The 23,979-nt window shown below is 35.2% G+C and overlaps 1 protein-coding gene across 1 annotated transcript in view; it reads right to left on the bottom strand.

Moving 5' to 3' along the window:
• The window catches only part of LOC139693345 (receptor-type guanylate cyclase Gyc76C-like), an 80,269-nt gene that overhangs the window by 17,889 nt on the left and 38,401 nt on the right, over window positions 1-23,979 (bottom strand). The window contains exons 3-13 of the mRNA XM_071591475.1: window positions 20,890-20,955; window positions 17,754-17,994; window positions 15,430-15,576; window positions 14,397-14,596; window positions 13,580-13,763; window positions 9,533-9,693; window positions 8,246-8,557; window positions 6,720-6,852; window positions 5,056-5,264; window positions 2,961-3,032; window positions 314-479 (exon numbers count right to left, since the gene is read on the bottom strand). Coding sequence (XP_071447576.1) covers window positions 314-479; window positions 2,961-3,032; window positions 5,056-5,264; window positions 6,720-6,852; window positions 8,246-8,557; window positions 9,533-9,693; window positions 13,580-13,763; window positions 14,397-14,596; window positions 15,430-15,576; window positions 17,754-17,994; window positions 20,890-20,955 — 1,891 coding nt within the window. The remainder of the gene's footprint in view (window positions 1-313; window positions 480-2,960; window positions 3,033-5,055; window positions 5,265-6,719; window positions 6,853-8,245; window positions 8,558-9,532; window positions 9,694-13,579; window positions 13,764-14,396; window positions 14,597-15,429; window positions 15,577-17,753; window positions 17,995-20,889; window positions 20,956-23,979) is intronic.

The following is a 23,979-nucleotide window of genomic DNA, read 5'->3' as shown; positions in this document are numbered from 1 at the left end:
CAGATACTGTGGGTCGCGGTAGTCCAGTGGGTAGAGCGTTGGACTGCTGACCGGAGGGTCCCGGGTTCGATTCCCGGGCAAGGAACTCTGGGCACCTGCAGCTCCACACAAGCTAAAGTGATTTTTCGGGTACCAGGTCTTCCTGGGAAACTATAGCCGGCACAGGGAAAGGAACTGGCCTCCCTACCCTGATGTGTGAATTTTCACATGCCGTATAGGGCTTAGTACTGGGTGATGTCTACCATCACCTACTAAACTGACCTTCGGGTTGATTACTGTGTTTATGGTTTAATGAGATACTGTGCATTCTTACTCCGATAGTACTGATGTTCCCCAATTGAGTCACTCTCTGCTCCTTGGCGTAACTCATGGAGTCCAAAATCAGTGACCTGCAGAATCCACCTTGATGTAACCACACAGTTTGAAGACTTCAGATTTCCATGGCATCCCAAAGGGCTATTATGTAAGTACAGCATGCCCTTAAAAAAAGCCAAAGAAATGATTAAACTACTTATTACAGATATTGTTGTTATTACACAAAATGAGAAATATATACATTAAATACTTCAGATAAATGGTATTCAAACAAAACTGATATTTCGTGATGATACAAATATTTATTACCAGATTCCATATCAATGGAGATCAAGTGGATACCCCTATTTCAGTTATCTGCTATTAGCCCTTACCATTCTATGCACACATAGGCCATGCTCCCCTCAATAGGTAATTCTGAAATTTTAATGAGGTAGCCTATCATTTACTTTGGTAATTATTTCTGAAAATACCCCATTTTCATTGCAAATAGCATTGTCCTTAGAGAGGAATGAGATATATTACCAATTATTGATTTTATAAAAATTGCCCAAAGAATGTTGTAAAATAAGCAAGTGCAATAATATATTGTGCAAAAACAGCATATAATAATGCTTTTCAATAGTAATTATTTCTGTCTTTCAAGAATAATCAAATTTTAATACATATTTACAGATTCCTTAACAAATCAATGACACAACCCCAGAGACATGATAATAGTGTAAGACTGCAAATGTGTACGGAGTAAACCTCAACAGCAGGAATTATACATCATCACAAACCAGAGATTACTGATTTAGTGTTCTCATTAATTAACTAAGGTGAAATTACAAGGAAATGAAATTCTTCGAAAATAAAATAGTTTATTTTAGTAAAAATACAATCAATAATGTTGTGTTTGTGTATAGTAGAAATTAAAAGAAAATGCACTTAAAATAAAACTTATTTTTAAAGGAAATCAATCTTTAACTCCCTAAACCAACATTCTCCAGTCTATCTCTTACAGTAACCTCCAGATCTGTTCATACAGGGTCCGTACAAAAAGTATTGGGACTGGTTCCAAAAATCAAAATTTATTGTAGTTATCATTACAATTACTCAATAATCTTCAAAATACATTCCTCCTGCGTTGATACACTAGATTTGGCACGTCTGCTACTCGTCAAAAGCCTGCTGGAAGTTGGTTTCCAGAATACTGTTGAGAGCCTTGGTCGTTGCCGCTTGAACCGCCTCGATGGAGTCGAACCGATATCCTTTGGGCTCCCTTTTTATTCGCGGAAACAAGAAAAAGTCAGGTGCAGCCAGGTTGGGGCTGTGGGGGGGGGGGGGGACACTTTCCTCATAGCAAGATCCTCTGTTACAATGGTGTGGATGGTTCCGACTGGAAGGCCGGTCTCCTCACCGATAAGGGTGATGGTTAAACGCCTGTCAGAGTCAAAAACTTTTTCACTTTGGCCACCTGAGCATCGGCTTGAGCGGTCGTCGGGTATCCAACGCGATGCTCATCTTCGACTAGCTCCCGGCCTTCCTTAAACATTTTGTGCCACTCAAAAACTCTTCTGCAGCTTAAGGCATCATTCCCATGAGCCTTTTTAATGAGTTCAAGGGTCTCTGATGCGGATTTCCCAAGTTTAACACAAAACTTCACAGCATAGCTTAGCTCGACGATGCGCTCCATGCTGGTGTGATGACACCACAAACAATCACACGTCATAAAAATCCACCTTTGTCTCAACGCATGCCCGGAGGCAACTGAACTAAAGTGCGCCTGAGTGGTGGGGGACCCCTCTACCGAGTTGACTGGTTGGACCCCCATTCACCGCTCTGTTGCTACAGCGAACCAGTCCCGATACCTTTTGTACAGACCCAGTAGTTCACATCTTCAGTTTACACCAAATGAGCAAGACCTATTTTCAAAATGGGATGAGTGACAGCGGTGGAACCAGGTGTCTATGACTCCTACCACCAAGATGTCTTCTATTCTATAATCAATTTATTAAGTGCCAGTAAATTGTTTAATAAGCACTCAAAAACTGAATACACTTAATTTTAACAAAACTGTTACATTTCAGTACTTACTTACATGTCTCCTTCCAACCCTTACTGAGAGGAGATAATTACTATAAGAGGTTAGCTACACAATTAATATTGGTATTGTGATATTTGAATTATAACTACATTTATGAGACTATCAATGAATCACTTAAAAGTTTACTGGGAAATCCTGAAATAAAATATCTTTTGTAGCTATTCTACCTATTTTTTTCCTGCAATAATGAATTCAAATATTGCAGGAGATTACAGTTACCAAACTATCAGAATATTTAGATTACATGGCTCCTCATAAATTAGTGAAAATTTAAGCATGATGAATGTACTCCTTACTAATTTAATCAAATTTAAGAGTGTCAGTACTACCATGCACACATTAAAAAATGCAAAGTTATCACTAAAGGGAGTTCCATTACACAAAACTAAGACAAAAATAGAGATTCTATAAAAATTTCAGCTCAGGAATAAATCCATTTTGGATAAGTCTCCCTATATTATTATTTCATAATATTTTTGTGCAAATAATTTTCCAGAAACTGCTAAATCCCACACTCTACAATATAAAATATCAAAATGGAAAAGTAAAAAATTACCTTGATAAGGTCATGAACAAGGGATGCAATGAACATCTCATCCAATTTAATGTCTTCATTTTCCACTATATCCTGAAATTATAAAGGGTAATGTTAGAACTGATTCAATAAATAGAAAACTTACCGAAAGAGATGCTGGAATATGAGATACTCAATATCTTTACAATCCGTGATCTTTGTGTGCTAAACAATACCTACTTATTATGGGGAGATCAACCCCAGCTGTACTGTTAATGGTGGGCAAAGGATATGGTGGGGGAATATTCAGTGTAAAAATTAAATTACATTAAAAAATGATAGTGGGTTAGGAAGGAACAAATGATTAAACCAACGTACGATAACAAAACACACTCTAGCTAAGGTGTACTAGATAGCATTGACCCTCAACCATCACAAACGGTCACCTCCCTTAACTTTCCTCAGTCTGTGTGAGTTGGATTTGCAAGGGTTAAGGTGGTTTATGCATACCCAAGCAAGAGAGTGATTGGCAGGCCACTGGCATAGGGAGAAATCTCTCGTAAGTCCTGTGTGTGTTAGTGCCAAGACTAGCGAGGGTCAATACTATTCAGTATATCCAAGCTAGAGAGTGAGTAGTTTATTTATTTTTATTTTATTGCATGTGATTGGGAGGCTGCTGGCGTAGGGAGAAATCTCTTGTAAGCCCTTTCTGTGTATTTGAGTGCTTGCGATGGGCTAGGGTCAATGCTGTCTAGTACACCTTAGCTAGAGTGTGTTTTGTAATCGTAAGTTGGTTTAATCGTTTGTTTCATCCTAACCCACTTCATCTTTTAATTTAATTTAATTCAATTTAATATTTTTTCCCCTGATTATTCCCTCAACATATCCTTTGCCCACCATTATGAGTACGGCTAGGGATGACCTTTCCCATAACTTGTATGGCTGTTGCTACCATCCCTGTATATTCAACACCTACTTGATTTTTCTCTATGATCTCATTCTTAGGCTGACTTGTTGATCTACAAAAGGATAGGAGTTACACATCAGCTGGCTTAAATGAAATATATTAATGAAGTAAGGCCAAAAAAATTTTGCTGAACATTATTACTGACATTTGAGAAGTTTGTATGGTAGCCCAATCGGCACAGAAATCAGGCAGTAAGCAGATGGTGGATTGTTCAAATTCAATTGATAACTCAGGGCAGTCTCAACTTTCCCCAAGATTTATGATTTTTGGGGAACCAAATTTTTCTAGGAAATCGTTGCAGTAGAAGAGAAGAGAACCATGAAGCATATTTTCATATGCCTTAGGACTTAAACAAGAGGAATGCTACCACCAACTAAGCATAACCAACCTTAGGGTATATCACTGGGTTGAATTTTATTGCACTATATTAAAGGTTTATCATATTTGATAAGCAGGAATCTGCTTTATTCTCATTTCACATACATCCACCCAATTATCCATGTTTATGATACTCTTTCCCATCATGGCAAATAAGGGCTTTCCAGGGATTATCAAGGGATAATAATATTTGCATGAAAAGCATGACCATAAATTTTATACACCATAAATATTGATTATAAGTATCTGCACACAACATTTTTGACAGATGAGCACTATACGAATGGTAGACTGTGTCACAGGAATATTAAATAAGCAATAGGAACTGATATATAAACCAAACCTCCCCTGATTAAATAAGAAAACCAGAGTTTTAATAGTTACAATTTCAAGATATTTCCTTTTGCATTAGAAAGTGACCACTTTAATTTAATGATGCATCAAAATTATAAGAAACTTTGGTTCACATCTTCAAATACTACTCTGAGATGATAGAAAATTCTCCTGCAATTATGCAGGCATTTCATGTCTCTACAGTAAAATTCTGAAACAAATATAAGTGAATTCTCTCGAGCCTATTTCTACCGGTGTACTTTTGAAATGGTTGCTTTCTTTTGATGATAGATTTCTTAATGGACTGGTTGAAACTAAAATGCAATGTAAAAAGACTAATGAGCTAAGATAGTAAAGTTAAATAATCTACAATCAATTACAGGAAAACTAAATCCTATTGTTACTAATTATAGGATAATTAAAATAATTTAAAAGTGGAACACTTCAAAATTTACTCACATAAAGACTCCCTTTAGCGCTGTAGTCTGTAACAATTAGCACTTGACCAGAAGACTCCATAACACAAGCACCAACAAAGGAATTAATATTGTCATGGCGTAGCTCTCGTAATATCCTCATCTCCTTCATTGTCTCCCGAGATATATGAGGTGTTCCAGTTCCACTACGCTCCCGTTCATTATGAAGGCCAATGCCTGAATTGCTGCCACCTTTATGAACAAATAGAGGGATACCCAATTCAAAAAATTAATCTGAAATCTGTCGCAGTTGCATGAGAAATAAATAAAACACTCATTTTATATTAAATACCTATAAGCAAAGGGCAGGAATTACATAGAGGCAATTCTCAAGACCACAATGCCCTCTACCCAAAATAAAAAACATAATAATAACAAAAATGAAATACTAAAATTAAACATACTACAAGAAAATTATGTCTCCTAGTCATGGAACAATATTCTGCTAAGGTATATTAAAGATGTTTGTAGAAGAAGTAATTTATTTTACCAACACACATCATGGACACAGGATAACTAAACTATGGTGCATACATCACTGAAAAGGGAGATGTAGGTGGCCACATACACTTTGCAAATGGGCATTCGTTGGTTAAAGCAGAGTGGACCCTGGGTTTAATTGGGAATTAAAAGGGGAAAACTCTGTAGGGCCAAGAAAGCAGGGACCCCCAAGAATAAAATTCTTTGAAAGAAATATTTACCCAGAAAATTTTGTAACTAATATGGGGATAGCTCAAAGAAATCAAAATGCCAAAAATAAATCTCAAAATCATGATAAAAATTTAAAAACTTTTCAAATTGTTGAGATAAATTTCAAAAATCCTAAATTTAATATTTATTTATGCTACAACACAGTTGAAAATTATGCAAAATTGTTGAACAAACTATGAACTTATAACAAATTAAATCTTTTATAATTAATTATACTTTGATGTTTTCTAACAAAAATTACACTTACTCAGTCAGAGTAATGTCAGAGATTTTTGAGAATTATTTAAAAAGTTAAAAACTTACATTTACTTTAAACTCATTCAATAGTTTTTCTGGATAGCTCAATATTTTTCCAGGAATACATATACCTTGATATTTGTATATTAAAATATGTTACCAAAGCTAAAGCAAATAAACCAAAGTTTTATTCGAAATATGTTAGAACAAATATTATTATTAAAATGTGCTATTATCAATGCATTTCAAACTATACCAGAGGGTACATAAATGTTCTACAGTCGCAATGATTTTTCAGATTTTGGTTCAATCACATCCTCTGTTTCTCATTTCTCTTAAGTTTCTCATTTAAAATGAGATTTTTCAGTAAAAATAGCAATACCACAATTGTCTAGCAGGACTTAAGTTCATTGCACAGAGTCATAGGGATAGAAATCGCATGGTTGAAGCAGGTGATTATTGAAAATGACCTTAACAATGCATAACCTGAGTTTGTCCACTAGTATTCTCATCACAGGATCCTTCTTAAGCATTAATTTAAGCTTCATTACATGTATTAAAAAAATTTTGGAATTCAAGAAGCATAACTAATCAAGAATATTTCATTCCAGATAAGTTTTATTTAAATTCCCTTTTAAAATAAATTTAAAAAGTTACTATTACAGCACGTTTTGATTTTACAAATATATGGTAATATACCTCCACGATCTTCCTTCCCAATGCCGAATCTTAGTTCTTTAACTCGTACCACTGAGCCTTTGTAGAAACCAGTAGTGGCAAACAACTGCATACCGCATCGTGACTCGTAAGAAACACCACTCACCAAGCTAAGCTGACAAGAGATGCAGAAGACAGGATGAAGTGTGAGCAAAATTCAATATGTATAAAATATAAATATCGACAAATAATAAATGCAAATATTCAAAGAAATCAAGATTGGTCATTGCTAATAAATGCTAGTTATACATTTAAGATATGGTATTCTGCTGGTAATTTGGATGTTTGCCACATCCAGTGGTAAAAATTAAGAGCATACTTAAATGTGATACTGCATAAATTCTATGCAAAAATCATGCACATAGAAATATTTATTTGCAATAAAAGTGAATTATTAGATTTAGTTGTGTTTTAAAAGAGTGATTTTATATGGACATCCATCTGTCAAAGATTATGCAACAGAGAGAGCAACCTCCTGCAACATTTAGTGTCTTCAAATGTTTTGCTTACTTCAAATGATTTATTTACATGATGTTCAATCAGTTAGTGAATTGCAAGTGTGCTGCATATCTATCAATTTGACCCTATTTTCCATTTTAAAGGTGAGACTTGAAAATGAGAGAGGAAATCCATTAGAATTGGAGCTTTAAAAAAATCTTCATTATGCTTCAAATTGCTTTAATAACAGGTATTTCATTCAAATACTTCCTATTCAATGACAGTGGATGACCACAAACTTTTAAGGGTTAGTCTGGAAAACTGACTCAGTAATGCTTTTAGCTATTCTATGAATAAATCATTCACCATGATCAATTTAATCCATAGTCTGAAATGTATACGTGTGATTATTTTGTAGTGGTCTGAACTTTTACCAACCATTATACTTTGGTCATTTCATGGAGATAAAGAGTTAATCGTTCTAGTAAAACAACTAAAAGTACTAACAAACTACTAAATGTGCATCTGCACTTCGTAAAATGGATGCAAGGAAAAGACAATTCTGTTGCAGAGACATGAAAGTATAAATCTCTAATGCAAGAAAATTTTTTACTTAAAAAAAATAGCCGATTGTTTCCACGTACGGTAAATGCACAATAATATTTATTCAGAAATATTTTGTCAAGTTAAATAAAATGCAATCAATTCCAAAGTGCTATTGACTTAAATACGATAGTCTCAAGGTGTAAGCATACTCCACATCTCCGATAATAATTAGGTAAAGTAGTTAAATGAAAGTGCATTACTATAATTCAAATTTTAAGGTCCATGAATAAAAAATAAGGTTTATACATATTCAATGCCCATGTGGTATTTTTTACAATGAAATTCATTCTCTATTCACTGTAAATAGTTAATGTGCAATGTATTCATGTTTAGTCAGAAATATTTTATTGTTTAATGTTCGTATGGATTCATTTGGCATTTCATAAAAATCTTGAATCACTACTGTGAAAAAAAAGAATTGTATCATGTGAAAAATGAATTAAGAGAGTGGAATTAATTTTCACCTTGCTGGGAGAGGAGACTATCTCAATTCCACCCTGGAAGTAACTGTGGAGTTGGCTAGGGTGGATTCTCCACAAGAGGCCCTCTATTTCTTGTTCAATCTTCCACTTGCGATAGACATAAAGAGTGCATACCATGGCACAAAAAAGGAGCAATGCCAGAACTGTGGCTACTACAGCACTGATTTCCCGCCATCCACTCTTATCATCAGGCCTTCGGCAGTGTTCATTAAGAAAACCACAAATTGGTTCATCTACTGGCTTACGTGTTCCAGCCCAAATTATTTGTGAAGAGGAGTTGATGAGGCGGTATTCCTGATTGAATAACAGAAATTGTGATTAACACAAAGTAATGAAATCGGAAATGTTTACCTCAAATTTGTCATTAAAATTTGCCATGAATTTGTAATTCATAGTGAGTTTTAATGACACTTAAAGCAATGTGCGGGGCCCTAAAACTATAGGATTCTTGTGGCATTATTGCAATCACAATGGTAATACAGATGCACTTTACAGAATGCATATAGAAATTTACCATAAGGCCATAAAAATAAAAATTAAGTCAATAAGTTAAGTGATGAAATACAACTGTTAAATAAAAAGGCATTTAATGCAGACAACAAGGCATTTGGAAAATGTGTGCAAGGCACATGGGAGGGTAGCTCTCAAAAATAAAAAAAGGAAATAGGTACGCACTATTAAAGGAACCAGTAAAAATACTAATTGAATGAGGGGACATTCAGGTAAAGTGCAGAGAGTACATGGAGAAGTATCATGGCAAAAAACAAACTTTTAATGGCTTCAAATTTGAAATAAAACTTTGTTAAGTCCATAAGAATCAATTGGTAGCTTAACAAATACACTTTTCCAGATTAAAACAGCATAATTCTCTGTATAGCAATATTTAACACCATCACTAAGAGCGATTTATAGAAAACTTGAGACAATCATAAAATACGGCAGTGTATTACGTTATATTCCATTTGAGATTAATTTAAAAAAATAAGCATCAAGCTAACATCTGAAATACACATCCTGAAATCATTACTAAATTAGTAAAAAAATATTAATCTGGTATTATCTATTGATCAGGAATACACACTCTCACTCCAACTATAGATCTACATTCAGCACAAAATGTTTACCACTTTTAGACAGCAATAAATAATAGTACTACATTTTATACTGATGTGTTATGAAATCTATGTTCAAGGTATGGCAGTTGTGAAGATAGTTGCACATTGCCAAGAGTTTATGCTGTTTTGTATAATTCACTTTATTTTATCTTACCAGTGTTTTCCCTTGTAGAAACAGGCCCACTGGAAGTAGTTGAAAGGGACATGAGAAATTCTGGTGAACTAATGGCTCCTCATGTTTCCTTAGTGCAAGAACAGAGAAGTTTCCTTCCGAGTCACCATTCTTGTCTAGATTGATATTAGCACCTGTGACACCTTAATGCACAGAGGAGAACAATACATGAAGCAATAAATAAATTTAATGAATAACCCTGTAAATTATTATTCTGTCTTTGAAAAACACAATCAAACTTTTCAGCTAAAAGGTAGGTTCCTACTCTCAGATAAGAAAATATTTGTACAACTCTCCTTAAGAGAAAGAAAAAATTATCTTTTCAACACCAAATATTACTCTACTGAGACCGCAAAAGATGCAAAACATTGATTCCATAAAACTTGTTTTTATTTAAAAAAAATCATTCAAACATTGGCATTTTCTCTCCCTTGTAATTGAAACAGCTATGAAGATTATAGCGGTAAAAATGATTTTTAATAAAGAAGTACTAATAAAAAAAGAAGTAATGATTTTATGAACTCATGAATGATTGTGAACAATCACGAACACTATGAAGTCAAACTGAATCTTAGCCAATGATTGTGAATAATATTTAGGATGGGAAAGAAAATCATAAGTTCACCAAAAATTACATATACCTATTTCACATCATTAGTGTAAATTTAAAATGAATGTATCTACGGTTGTGAAGCAATTGGAAAAGAACTAGCCAAACTTGATTGGCACTAGGTTTGTTTCAAGGGGGTGAGGTAAAAGCAAAGTTACAAGTAAGGGGAAGATAGGAAACAAACACTATGTCACTTGGGTGTTTCTGGTTTGTTTCCTGTGTTCACTCAGCTGAGGACTATTAAATAGAAAATTCCAGATGTAAGCAATTTTTAAATTTCAAAAATAACTACCATTCTGAGTGTTGAAACCTTAACCCCTAGAATGCAAAACATGACTCATTCCACTAAAAGAGAACACTGCACAGAGATTAAAAAAAGTGACAGGGGTGAATTATGGCTAGGAAATTTAAGGAAGCAGCTCTGTGCAGAGCAGTTACATGACCATTTTATTAACCTCTGTCATCCTTGATTGCACAGGCAATAGGCCATGAGTCTTAATATCAGTCATGTGTAGTTTTCAGTAGTAACATTGATCATGAGGTACATTAGACCAAGTGGTTTTAGGAGTTGGCAAGAAAATGGAGATATACCAAAACTACCATCACTGATTTATATTAAAATAATACTCAAGAGTTCAAAACAGAAAAGAAAACCACACTGCCACTTGGCTACCATCAGCCTTGGGTAGTAGAGTTATCTACCATTGATTATTTAAGACTTTAGTATAAATCTTGTAATCTAACTTGGCGCAGTATTATCATTAAGAAAACATCACAATGAGTGATTAGTAACCATAAACATTTATTCGCTGCCTGAAAATGTTTTCAATAGAAAATATGAAACATTAATTGTGACACTTCAGGAAAATCAGGAAATCACTTCAGAAAACCTTGAAGTATTCTCCACGGCAAGTGAACAAGCTTAATGAAATCAAAAGAAAAAAATCAATAAAAGACAGTATGTCAGGTGGTGACAATAAGTTATGAAGGGCATTACATATTCATTGGACAGCTTTGAATTAGCCACTGTTTGCATAATAAAAAAAAATAAGCTCTATGGGACAGTATGTGAATGGATGCTATAGAATAGTTAGGGGACCCCTAGCCACATCCTCATGGTCTGTATGAGTACATCATTAAGATGAATTTTGAGTGAGATGAGATGCTTTCTGAACAGTCAGCACCCTAGGAAATATCCCCTGCTTTGATAACAATGATATGCATTTGAGGAAAGCATATATCCTCAATTATCCCCGAGTTATTTAAACCTACTCCTCTCCAGTCTTCTCCTTTCTAGGAACAACAGAGAGGCTGGGAGGGAAGGCAAAAGGGAATTCCTGGCCTCTACTATAGTGCGGAGCAGAGGAATAAGCACATTTGTTTAAAACTATGGGTTGCCAATTTGTAATGATTATAGCTTTAAAATTATAATTCCCAATTTACACAAAAACTGGGAAGTTTAAAGACCACCTAATAAGACAGTATTGTCCTAGTAGAGATAATCTGACAGCGAGTACTCAAATAAAAGACTAATGCTTATTGTTCATTACTACACAAAGTTCCAGCTAACCAGAGAAAATCTCTGCATCATCTAAGAATACAGAGGTTCTCATGTTTCAGTATTTCATCATCTTTCCAATTATTCCCATAAGCATGATCATAGTGTAAAATATATTTAACAATTAATTATGATTTAAATAGCTTTTGAAATTAATTCAAGGAGAACCAGCACTAGTAGAAGGTATAAGGCTCCAGGAATTGGAATCACTAGTTTGCACCTTCCAGAACCAATCTTGAAAAGTTATGTAAAAAACTTCCCTTGTATCCTGTCTCTTTAAATGAGAGTTAAAAATCAAACTGTGACTGGCTGGTCTTTTCTGAGTAAGAGGTATAAATCTGTGAATTCCATTGCTTTCATTGTTGGCAATTTACCCATTAAACAAGCCTTGACCATCAATAATTGAGCTTTTAGTTAATTTTGAAAAGATATTGCTGATTTGTAATATCTGCAACTTGACAATTTCTTGTGTAAAAAGTTAGCATTGGCTTTGCTCAGTAAATATTCAAAAGAAATATTTATGAAAAATGTTCTCATCCGCAGGGGAAAATTGAAAGGTGCCAACCTTAATGTGGAATGACCTTCTAGTCTGTCCTTAGGGTCTTAATAAGGGAAAAGGCTGATATAAGGAGCATCTTAAAGAAATATGGGATGCATAATATTAAACTCTAAACCATTTGTTGGACCCCAAAATTAAATTATTAAGGTCAGGGAACTTTCATGATTTATCGTTAAAAATGTTGCAACTTTCTGAAGTCAAACTAGAGTTTTGCATATCTTTGTCAATTCCCCACATAAATGGTAATCAAGCCACCGAAGTTCCAAACTTTGTTCAGGGCAAGCATATAAAATGATGTTAAACCCTAAATTTTTAATACCCCTTGAAAAATAGCTATAAAGGCATCACCTTTGAAGATTCAATTCAGCAGGAATTGGGACTCTCTCCAAACCCCAATCACCAAGACATTGTTTACTGTCCCTAAAAATGCCATATCCATATCTATGACATTGATTCCAGCTATTTTATGGTATGGGGATCAAAATATTAGAATTTTTGTTGTCAAGTCTGGAAATTCTACTCTGCCAATAATCTAATTTTCAAACTATTATACATTATTCTACTTTTCTCTGAAAAAGGTATTTGTCTATATTCAATCATTTTTATCTTCAATTTTCACATAAATATTATAACTGGAGAATCTGGATAAGACTTCAACTTCAAAAGTCATATTTACATTAATGGCTAAATTTCATATCCCACAATTCAAGAAAATTTAAATTCTTAAATCTATTTAAAAGTCTCTCATTTGCAATTTTTTATAGGTTTTTATGGGACATAGCTAAATACTGAGAAATTCTATGGTCTAACCCAAAGTACAAATCGTTAGCAGGTGTTCAATTTATCAATATATAGACACAAAAAAATTAAATACTTATATCAGCAGTGAGCTATACATAATCCCACCGTAACTATCTTTTTAATTGCCGCCAAGAAAAACACTAATTCATAGGTGCCCACAAATATTTTGCAAAGTAATATGCAGAATATGCCAAACATTCTGAGTTAGGTAGGTAGAGGATAATGAGCCATCAACCAATGAAGCTTACCCAACATAATCCTTGGCATCCCAAGAAATAAGCAGTTTTCAAGAAATACCCTGGTATTGGTAAATTCTGTTAATATTTCTTACCTGATAAAATAAACACCTTTCCTTAGAAAACTTTATATTTACATATGAAAATATAACGCACAATGATTTCCAAAGAATACTCATAGTAAAATTGCATCCAAAACTCTCATTCAACATTTCTACAATAGTCTCATCATCTCTGTACCTACACCCCTATACATCCCACGTACTCTGGTAGGAGCCATTGTTGATGATTGCCTGGATGATGGACTTTCCATCAGATGCTATGGCAGTGATATTCTCTGGAGACAACAGATGTTGTGCTGAGTGACCTTTCTGTCTCAGAAGAGTATCTAAGGCACGGGCATACAGCTTCACGCTATCATAGAGATATGCTGCGTAGATTGAGACATGCTACTGGGGAAAATGGGAAATAAAGAAGAGTCAAGCACAAGTATTTGAGAAAAATTAACTTGTCACAAATCATAAAACACAATCCAGAATAGCTCTTATAATATCATTTTAAAAAATGATTTAAATTACTAATACAAAAAAGAGAATGAGAGCCAAAAAATTATAACATGCAATTTCCAAAAAAAAGTAGGTATTTCCCTTAAATGAATGGTATTTCATAAATATTATTCAAAATTTTTTCTAAAGAAGTACATCTTAAAAAAAAATATTGAAATGCTTTGATTTCTTTTTAATGCGCCATTTTAAGGTTGCATATTTAAGGTAAGGCTGACAAAAATTTTTAATCATGAAAACATTGAGAACTTGGGTTTAAACTCAGAGAGTACTTTTGTGGAATCAAAAGCAACTGAAATTTTAAAAATAGGAATTTTCAAAATTTAATCTCACTATATGATTTCATTTCAGGTAAAAGTTACTTTGCTGACTTGAAAATATGGAAATAAAATTTTCATGTACGTGAAGCATGCATTGCTTTCATAGAAAACTTTCAATGCACCTCTCTAAAAATTTTATCTGATAATGTAAAGTGTGTGGAATGATGTAAAAATACTTCTAACTAGGTAATTACCTCACCTTATGTAAATTAATCCCTTTGAAGATATCTGGCACTACAAACTTGAATGGTGGCATTGCACTGTATTTTCGCACATTCTCAGTGAAGCTATCATAGTTCTGTGATGGAGGGGATGCCATAATTACAAGCAATGAATGACCCCGCTTCGCAAATTCTTTCTGGTCATAGCAGCTATTAAATTTTTGATAGACTTCTGGTTCTGTGTGGAGAAACATGCACATAAACATTTGATAATATATTACATCTAAATAACATTCAATTATTTCAAATAAAAAATAAAACAGACAATGATTATAAAAACTCAGAAAATATTTAATGGCTTCTTTTGTGGGAATTTACATTGAGTAGATCAAGTAAATGAGATTTCAGTCTTCTTCTGTAATTTAGAGAAATTTCTTATCTAATAATTATCAGATCCCAATAGACTATAAGTAAATATAAAAAATGTGAACTAAAATAGTTGTCATAAACCCAACAAACACAGATTTTTTGGGGTACGGATAAACTCGAACAGCAAGAGTGTTCTGGCCAACATAAATAAGGTGCAGAAAAAAATTAGACATGCCTACAGGGGAAAATAGTAGCATTACAATAACATGGCAGAAAAAGAAATCAAATGTGATGAACTATGGGTAAATGGGACCTGAATCTGCTGATATTGAGGTTTTAAAGAGGCCAAATATGTCATAAGTTACCCTGCTTTATGATGCGTTGAATCAAATAAAACTGAACAACCAAATTGCAAAATGTGAGATTTAATATAATTTTAAAATGAATTCAGATGTGTCAAAAAACCTTGGAACTCATAAAATTGCCCATACTTATTTTTCTTCATCCATGCCTAATGCATATGTTTCATAACTACCACAAAATCATCACTCAATGCTATTCCCAAGTCAAAGTCAATGGGAACCTCAATAAAAAAAAGTAAATGAAAATGAAGTAAGAGAGTAGAGTCAATATTGCACACACAAATTTGAGTTCAGAGCTGCACTCATACAAATGCTTTGAAAACAAAGTAAATTTACTTACTCCAAAGAAATTTCATTGCCTCCTTAGAAGTGTAAGTCATTGTGTCAACAGTAATAACCAGGTACTCGCCATTGTCAAACAGTTGAAGTGCTTGCATGGTTCCCATCATGTCTATTAGTGATGTAGGATCTCCAAGAAATACATATACTAGAAAAAAGTAAAAAGCAGGTGTAATCAATTAGAAAATATCTGCATGTAGCTTAAAACTAAAGAATGCATTTAAAAATTTCAGGATGTATATATGTACATTGCATACTGGAAGTGAATGACTAAAAACAAACATTTCCTTGAAGTGGCCTATTTCAGCTGCAATGTCCTACCCTTTAAAACCCAGCATCTTCCAATAAAATTCAATTTCAATTCTAATTTTGCAATACAGCTAACATATAGCCACCATACAATGTAATAGGTGCATCTGGATATTTATTTTAAGTCATGGTTTTCATACCTGCATCAGAATAGGAACTTTCAACAGGTAAATAAATTCTAACTATCTCAGGCTGAATTTTTCTTAGCTTGAAATTCAAGTTGCTAGGAATCCTGACATAAATCAAAAATAATCCAGCAGAGTGAAGAAATGAATACGCTTTACTTAATGAAAAAATAACAGTATTATTTAACCAGTAAATCCCTTCTATGAATCCGTATTGCACATATTCCCTGTGGCAGAAAGTCTTAATCCAACCCAGGTGATAGGGGCAATTAGTTGAAATTTCACTTTTGTTTTACGGTTAATCTTGAATGGAGTGAATAATATTTATCTACTCAATCCCAACTCTTCTCTGAACCCCTTCTATATAATTCTTTCTTCTTCCCATCCCCCCTAGGACACACTGCCACATCCATGCACCAAGGGGTATGCGCCGTGGCAGTTGAATTTTTTATGACACTAAAATATATTGTATTTCTCAATTTTGCATTTTTAAAATTAATAATACATAAAATGTAATTGCAATATTTTTTACTAAATTGCAACAAAAAATCAATAATATAGATTGATACTGAAAATGATCATTTATGGTCACCTTGGAATGGATTATGCCTTTATCATGCCAATTCAATTTGTATTGCTATCTAAGTGCTAAGTACATTTTGATTATAATCCCATTTTGTCACTAACATCAATGCCGACAGTCACAAGTATCACCTATCCACTCTTAATCGTTACCTTTTTGACTGACGTGTGATGATATATATTGCTCATTTGCAAATAAAACTGTGTAATTGAAAAATTGTAGGTTTTGAGTAGGGTACAAGGTGAATCTTGAGTTCTAAACTTTCAAACTACACACCCGAAAAAAGATGTTTATTCACTCATTTGCTTTTTCAAATGAGCTATATGAGGAAAATCTTTCATGCTTACATATATTTTATCAGTAGAATTCTATTGGTTAGGGTATTAATTCAATGGACCAAGGTCTGAAATGCTGCTACACTTCTAAACCCTGCTCAACATAACAATAAATACCCTGTAACCCCATTTGACATGATAAAATAAATTATATTTTTAGCTTCACATACTTTGCCTACCTTATTCCATACATAATTCCTATTCCTTTCCTACCTGTACCTTGCTTACTTGACCCAGTAACTCTTTCTCCCACTCATTACAACTTCCAGCATCTTAATGCCTCTCAGTAACTCATGCATCCTCTTTTTAACAAAATCTATTACAAATTCACTTGTTTTAAATAAGAAGTAGATCTAGCATTGAAGATCACTTAAGTAATCATTCTGAAATTTACTAAAGCCTTACTTATTTTGAAAATTAAATACTGAGATGCACATGTTTTATCAAAGGAAATTACATTCACATAAAATTCACTGGAAGAGTGTACGCTTACGCTTACGAAAGCTAGTACACTTACGAAATGTAGCAATTTATAATTTTTTTGCAAAATATTTATCCATGACAAATCTTATGATGAAATTTTTGTTCCCAGCATAAATAAAACCTAGTTAAATTTTGTCAATTTAGATAGTGTTACAATTCTATCTAGACTCCAACTACATTAGTATTTAAAGACAATAATCAATGCATAAAAATATATTATGACAAACTTCTACCACAAGAATAAACTGAGGGTATGTATACCTCCAATATACTCTACAACCAAACAAATCCTAATTAATAACTGATCGTAGCACTTTTCCACATGTGCTACGATCAGTTTTTCATTATGTTCGACTTCCACCACATCACGCCTGAAGCTACTCAATTCAAATCCTAATTGTAAAAGGATGGTTAATATTCTACAAAGAGATGAATTAAAACAAAGGCATTAATGAATTCAGTCATTCCTTAAATTTTTCAAGATACTTACTTCGAGTAAGATTTTTTGTTTCATGGATAACTCTATACCATTGACCAGAGTGACAGCAATCCATCTTTTTGGCACAACAAGAAACCTGATCTCCAACAACTTCATTGTGATTAATTGTCATTCCCCTCTCTTCAGCTTCCTTCACTAGTGTAGCTCCAACTGATTCCCATGCTTTCTCTGAGAGAACTGAGAATTTTTTCCAGTTGTAATAACTAAGCAGAGCAATAATTGACTTTGTCACCTGAAATGAATAGTTGGACAAGAATTAATATGGAAAAAGCATAAACATGAGAATTAAACAATTCATGATGACTTTCTGAAAACACATCATTTGCAGCAAGGCTTCCCCATTTACACCAGTGGATACTATTAGGTCAAAGGATGCAGTTATGCAGAGAGACATCTTATGAAGTATGCGAGGCCAGTGCCATCCATAGGAGGCAATTTTGCATAGGGAGATAGTGAGGGGATGAAACTCAACATGAGGAGAACCTGGGTTGGTAGCTGAGGCCATTTGACACCAAAATCTGTACAATGAAGAATGCCATCACATTATATTTTGTGAGCATGAATGTATCTTCTACAGTAACTAATAAGATGGCTTCCATTTGTCTTCCCCATCACAATATCAAGGCGAATTCTACGAACTTCACTCTTCACATTCTCCGGGTAAAATTGCTGCTCCTCTTTGCCACTGCCAGGTAATTAGATAGGAGGATGAATTTTTCTCACAACCCCATTTTAGAGAAACCAGATAATGAATTTTCAAAATATTTTCACACTATCAGGATTTCAACTGGAGATCCTCAAATTGTCATAAATTTCCTGCCCCTAGATAAATCTATGGGTTCATTAGATGTTTTCAAAATGTTCATGAAATTTAAAAATTATTCTGCATACCATAACTGCTAATAAAATGAAAATTGTCCCAATTTCATTGCATAAAGCAATAATCTAATTTTATAAATATAGTAATCACTCCCATGATTAGCTCATTCCATTTGACTATAGTAAAGTGAGGAAGGACTCGTCTTTTCTGTAATTTAAACCATATTTTTTTCGCCCATTTTTATACTTGCAAGCAACCAATTTCAACAATTATATTTCCAATGAATGAAGTATTTACCAATATTCTTTTGGCTTCCAAGTTAACCGAGAATTTTCTTAATCTTGATGTTAAGTTCCTTAATAATAAATATTATCTTCTTCCCTTGTCATAGAAATGAGTTTATTTTAGCCAAGCACAAATAAACGAAAATCGATACGTTCTAAATGGAGAAAACTCTGAAATGAAACATTTCTTTTCCTGTACAAGCTTCGCAAAGAAAGTTCTGGCTTCCTCAAACACCAGAGATACGTAAAATATTTCGTCCTAGGCCAAAATAGGGGCGAACTATACTCTTTCCATGCATGTAGTCATACATGCATTAACTCAGAGCAAAACTCCTGGTTGAACAATAGCCCATCATCACCCTGTCCTCCCTGATTCTGTCACGGATCCACGGCTCCTCACATCGTGGTTGAAAAACGCTTCTGGACTCTGCGATATCCAGAAAGTCAAATTAACCACTCTTTCAGCAGAATGACATCACTTTATTTTCATACGGGATGCAACACGCAATTCATGGTAACCCAAAATAGCGATAAGAGGTTTCTTCGCCTTCCGCTGGAGGTAGTGGTTTGCCATTTTCTTTGCATGCTGGTTTCATTTCCGCCCCGCCGCGACGATTTTTGCCACTATTTCGGGAATTCTGGCTCCATCATCCGGTTCACAAAACAAGAAAACTGATTAATAAACGCGACACGAGTCGCCGGCTACTCACGGACCTATAACGATGGCTGAACTGACTGAATATATACTTCGACTGCACACAAAATTATTAACATGGCTGTGAAACTCCATTATTTCTTTCTTTTCCGAATTTGAAGTTTTGAGCGACTGGAAGAGCTATCTCACAAAATATTGACAGTTAATGTCTAGGTGCCCAGGGTGAGCCCCGGGCTCGTAACATCCGGGGTATACGAGTTTGTCCGGGGGACCATTGGGCTTGGGTCTCGAGTTCCCGGTGGACCCACAGGTTATGGTTTTGAAGATGATAGTTTTTTGTAGAACCGCCTCATAAACCCCAAATGTGGGGTTTCTCAATTGCTCTCAGCCTCAATTGACCTCTATATGGCTACATTAAGCTGCGTAAAGGTGCTAACTTTCACGTTCAAGTCATCGTTTTTCAATGTGAATACTCGTATCAAAGTTGTAGTGGAAAACATTCAAGGGATTCGCAGAACTCAAGCCAATGATGCCTAAATCATAAAATAAACGACCACTTGGTCCAACAAATTCGTGGATACATTGCCGAATTCTTCGGATATGAGTAAAAGAAAAAAATCCTACAGCTAAAATACTTGATCGCCTTTTCTAACTTTAACTATACGACTCAGAAGAAATAAGGCAGGGAAAATGACGAGCCAGTTAAGAACCGCCGAAAATTTACACCAGGTCATCGTACCGATATCGACGATCGAATTAGGAGCCTTTATTCACAGGTGACCCCGGTCATGTCTCGCATTTTCACGAAATAGCTTTTAACAAAAAAAATAAATGCAAGCTTTTTATAATTAAAAAATTGTGCCATATGATTTTGTCAGATATACGAGCTGCAAACATTTATTACAAAACCCTCACATGGTTAATGTCAGGCTCACGCTTGACACATCTGCGCATATGAATGGATGTACAAAGAGAATCCGTTTTCAAAAAGGGGAATTTGGGTGGCCTGGAGAAGGCTATTAGGCCTTGAAAGTGTGTCCATATGTTACCCAGAGATGAAGCCGTGAATGATGATAGTTATTATGATCATGATTAATATGCATTCATCCGGAATGCAACACAGTATATAATTTAGCATTCAGAAAACACATTGGTAATGATACACTTAACAGTTTCCGTGTAACTTATTATCAATTATGAAAATCGCCGCTGTTAACTTGATAGGGTACATCGATGCAGCATCGCAATACTTCACCCAATACGGAATTCAAATCAGCATATTAAAGTATGCTTTAGTAGTAGCCATACGGCTTTGGATGGCATAGGGCAATTTCTCTTTCGATCATCTATTGAGGGATACAAACTCACCTGCGTGTGTGGGGGCTCAGTCCTGGCGAATGTTGGTATCTCTGAGGCTTTGTAGTCGGAACATTTCTTGATTTTTTATCGAACCATGAAAGAGAAAAAAAAGCTTGATTAGTCATAGAGGTTTATAAGGAGTCAGGGCATGTGATTGTACACTTATAATATTTTATAAACCTTATTTAAACCAAATATTCGGGTTTAAATCTGATCCTAGGGGATGGCTCAAACTCCGTATTGCATTTGTAGGAGAGCCACAGTGAAACGGTGCTGACCCAGCAAACCCATCCCTTGTATCCGCTTGCTGAGCCTATCCACTGTTGTTCTTTTGAGCTTAAAAATATCTATTACATTAATTACACATGTATCGTAGAAGTTTTCACGCAACAGAACTGTGATGTGAGTAGAGATTATCACATTCATATCGCATGTCGTAAAATCTCATTCACAATCTATTCTTTTCCTTCCCAAATTTTTCTGTAAATGATAGATGCATAAATTTACATTTCACACATTCAAATTTTACAAACCACAACTACAATGATATCAAAATCTCACTTCTCAATGGATAGACATCAGAATGCGATATCGCATTAATAACGCACATCGCAAGCGATGCCTCTAAAAATCGCACAGCCTCATTCACGACTATGGAAATACAAAGCAGTAACAACTGCTCGCGTCGCTTTAATTTTTACTGTGTGGTATGTTGCTATTTATCCGATTACGTTATACATTATTTCACTGTACAAGATAGTTTCTCCTTTAGTTCAGATGATAGTTATTAACCCGAAAGTTTGTTTGATAATTGTGGGTAGAGCTCACCTAATATTAGGCGAAACGGCGAGTGAATTTCACGCATTAGGGCATTTCCTTTCCCTCTGCCGTCTATGGTTTCCCACGAAGATCTGATACACGAAAATCACACAGTTCGGGCGAAGCTGAGCCGTCCCTGGGAATCGAACCACATTTGCCGGGTAGTAGCCCAATACTACCACGACCCTGCAGATAACGATGACAATATTGCGCACATTTTCATATTCTAACGATTCAAAGCCTCTATAAAAATAATAACGAATACTTAAAAATTGCAAGACTTTCCTCGTTTCCATTTATCGGTTGATAACATTATTTATGAAAGGTGCGTATTGTTTTAATTTTATATGAATTTCGTCGTATAGGGTTCCTCCTTTCTAATCTTTTCTAAAAAGGTCCTCTTGCAGTCCGTTTTGCTCACTGTCAAATTCACAGAGAATCTTAAAACATCGGAGTAATAGGAGTTGAACAGTATTCACGCATACTTGGGAAAGAGAAGTCATGTTTAACGCAGAGATTTATAGATTCCTTATGCTAAATGATAAACTATTTCTCAAATCGACATTCCCAGCGTTTAAGATAGCAAGGGAGGTTTAAGAAAGCTTAAGCTTCCTTACACCCATTCACTCAATACGACCGAATTAGCACAGCGCATTTTTTCGTACTTGTCTATTATCAGTGCATCCAATCTGCATTCATTCAAGACCCAATTATTACTCACTCTCATTTCTCCTATTTTCATTGCAAACACTCCACAAATGACCGACACAGTATTTTGTCAAAATTTACACTTATCCTAGGATATCCCAGTTTCGCTCCCGTAAATAATGTGGGGAGAATTACACTTGACTACGAGTTTACTGCCTTGGAAAAACAATCATTTTTATACGAATATTTTCATCCCGTATGTACTCCACATGCGACATTCCTGCAGACATTCGTATATCTTTCGATCTCTTCATCTATCCCACCGTGTTTCTTAAACGTTCTGCCAATAAAATACAATATCGTTAAATCATTCAATATTATCGCGTGTACCCTCATTACGCATTCAGTCCAATCTCTATTTCAAACACGATTCATTTAGTAACAGACGCATTTAACCTCAATTTGTTTCTCTCCGTTACTTCACTGAAGCTATCCAGGACCTCCGATAGATTTCGTGGGCTCTCAGCCAACAATACTGCATTCTCGCCGAACAGAAGAATGGGAACATTTAAAGCTCCAATCCTTAAGTACAACTACCTCGTCCTTGTAAACGTCCTTCACATATTTATCCTAAAAAACACATGGTGTCCTTCCGTATCAAAACAATCATAATCTAATTTACGCTGGTTTAATATGAATCTGTATTGTCCATCATGTTAATGGGATAAATAGAAGGGAAAAAACTAGAGCAGGTAGAACAGTTTACGTATCTCGGTAGTGTTTTGGACCAACACGGTCAAAGTAGTAAGGACGTAAGGAGAAGAATTGCGCTAGGCAAAGAGGCTTTCACAAGAAGGAGGGAGTTGATGACGAGGACGTTGAGTAAGGATGTTAAGAAAAGACTCGTAAAAACTTTGATATGGAGCGTAGCTACAGGGTTCGTCCGGAAAATAAGTGTACTGAGCTCAGGAAAAAAATGTATTACATTTTTACATATCTTAAGCTAATATTCCTCAAAATAGGACCCTTGTGAGTCGATACACTTGTTCCAGAGGCGTTCCCGTTCCTGGAACGCTCCCGCGAAGGCATCATCGGGAACCTCTCGAAGACACGTCGTCACGGCCTCTTTGACGGCGTCCAAAGTCCCGTATCGCGTTCCTTTCAAACTCCTCTTTATCTTCGGGAACAGAAAGAAGTCCGGTCTGTAGGGCGGGTGCGGCAGCGTTGCCACGCCGTGCTTGGCCAAGAAGTCCGACACGACAAGCGCGGTGTGAGACAGCGCATTGTCGTGATGCAGCCGCCAGATGTTTTTGATCGCTGGCCGGACGCGGGCGACTCGTGCACTATTGTTTTTGGCACATTACACTGCTCTGCTATCATCCGAACACTAAGACGACGATCAGAGTTCAGTACATCGCGAACTTTTCGCACATTTTCGTCGGTGAGTGTCGTTGATGGGCGTCCAGGCCGTGGTTCGTCGTCGACCTCTTCTCTGCCCTCCACGAACATCTTGTGCCACCGAAAGATCATGTTTCTGGACATGGCTGACTCCCCGTAAGCCTGGTTAATCATACCGACAGTTTCGGTAGACGATTTCCCAAGCTTTACCGCAAATTTGATGGAATAACGCTG

This window comes from Hetaerina americana, unplaced genomic scaffold (genome assembly GCF_022747635.1).
Source record: "Hetaerina americana unplaced genomic scaffold, ioHetAmer1.1.p SCAF_1, whole genome shotgun sequence".
Lineage (NCBI taxonomy): Eukaryota > Metazoa > Arthropoda > Insecta > Odonata > Calopterygidae > Hetaerina > Hetaerina americana.
The sequence above is the reverse complement of the archived record's forward strand: the minus strand, read 5'-3'. Positions and strand labels throughout refer to the sequence as shown.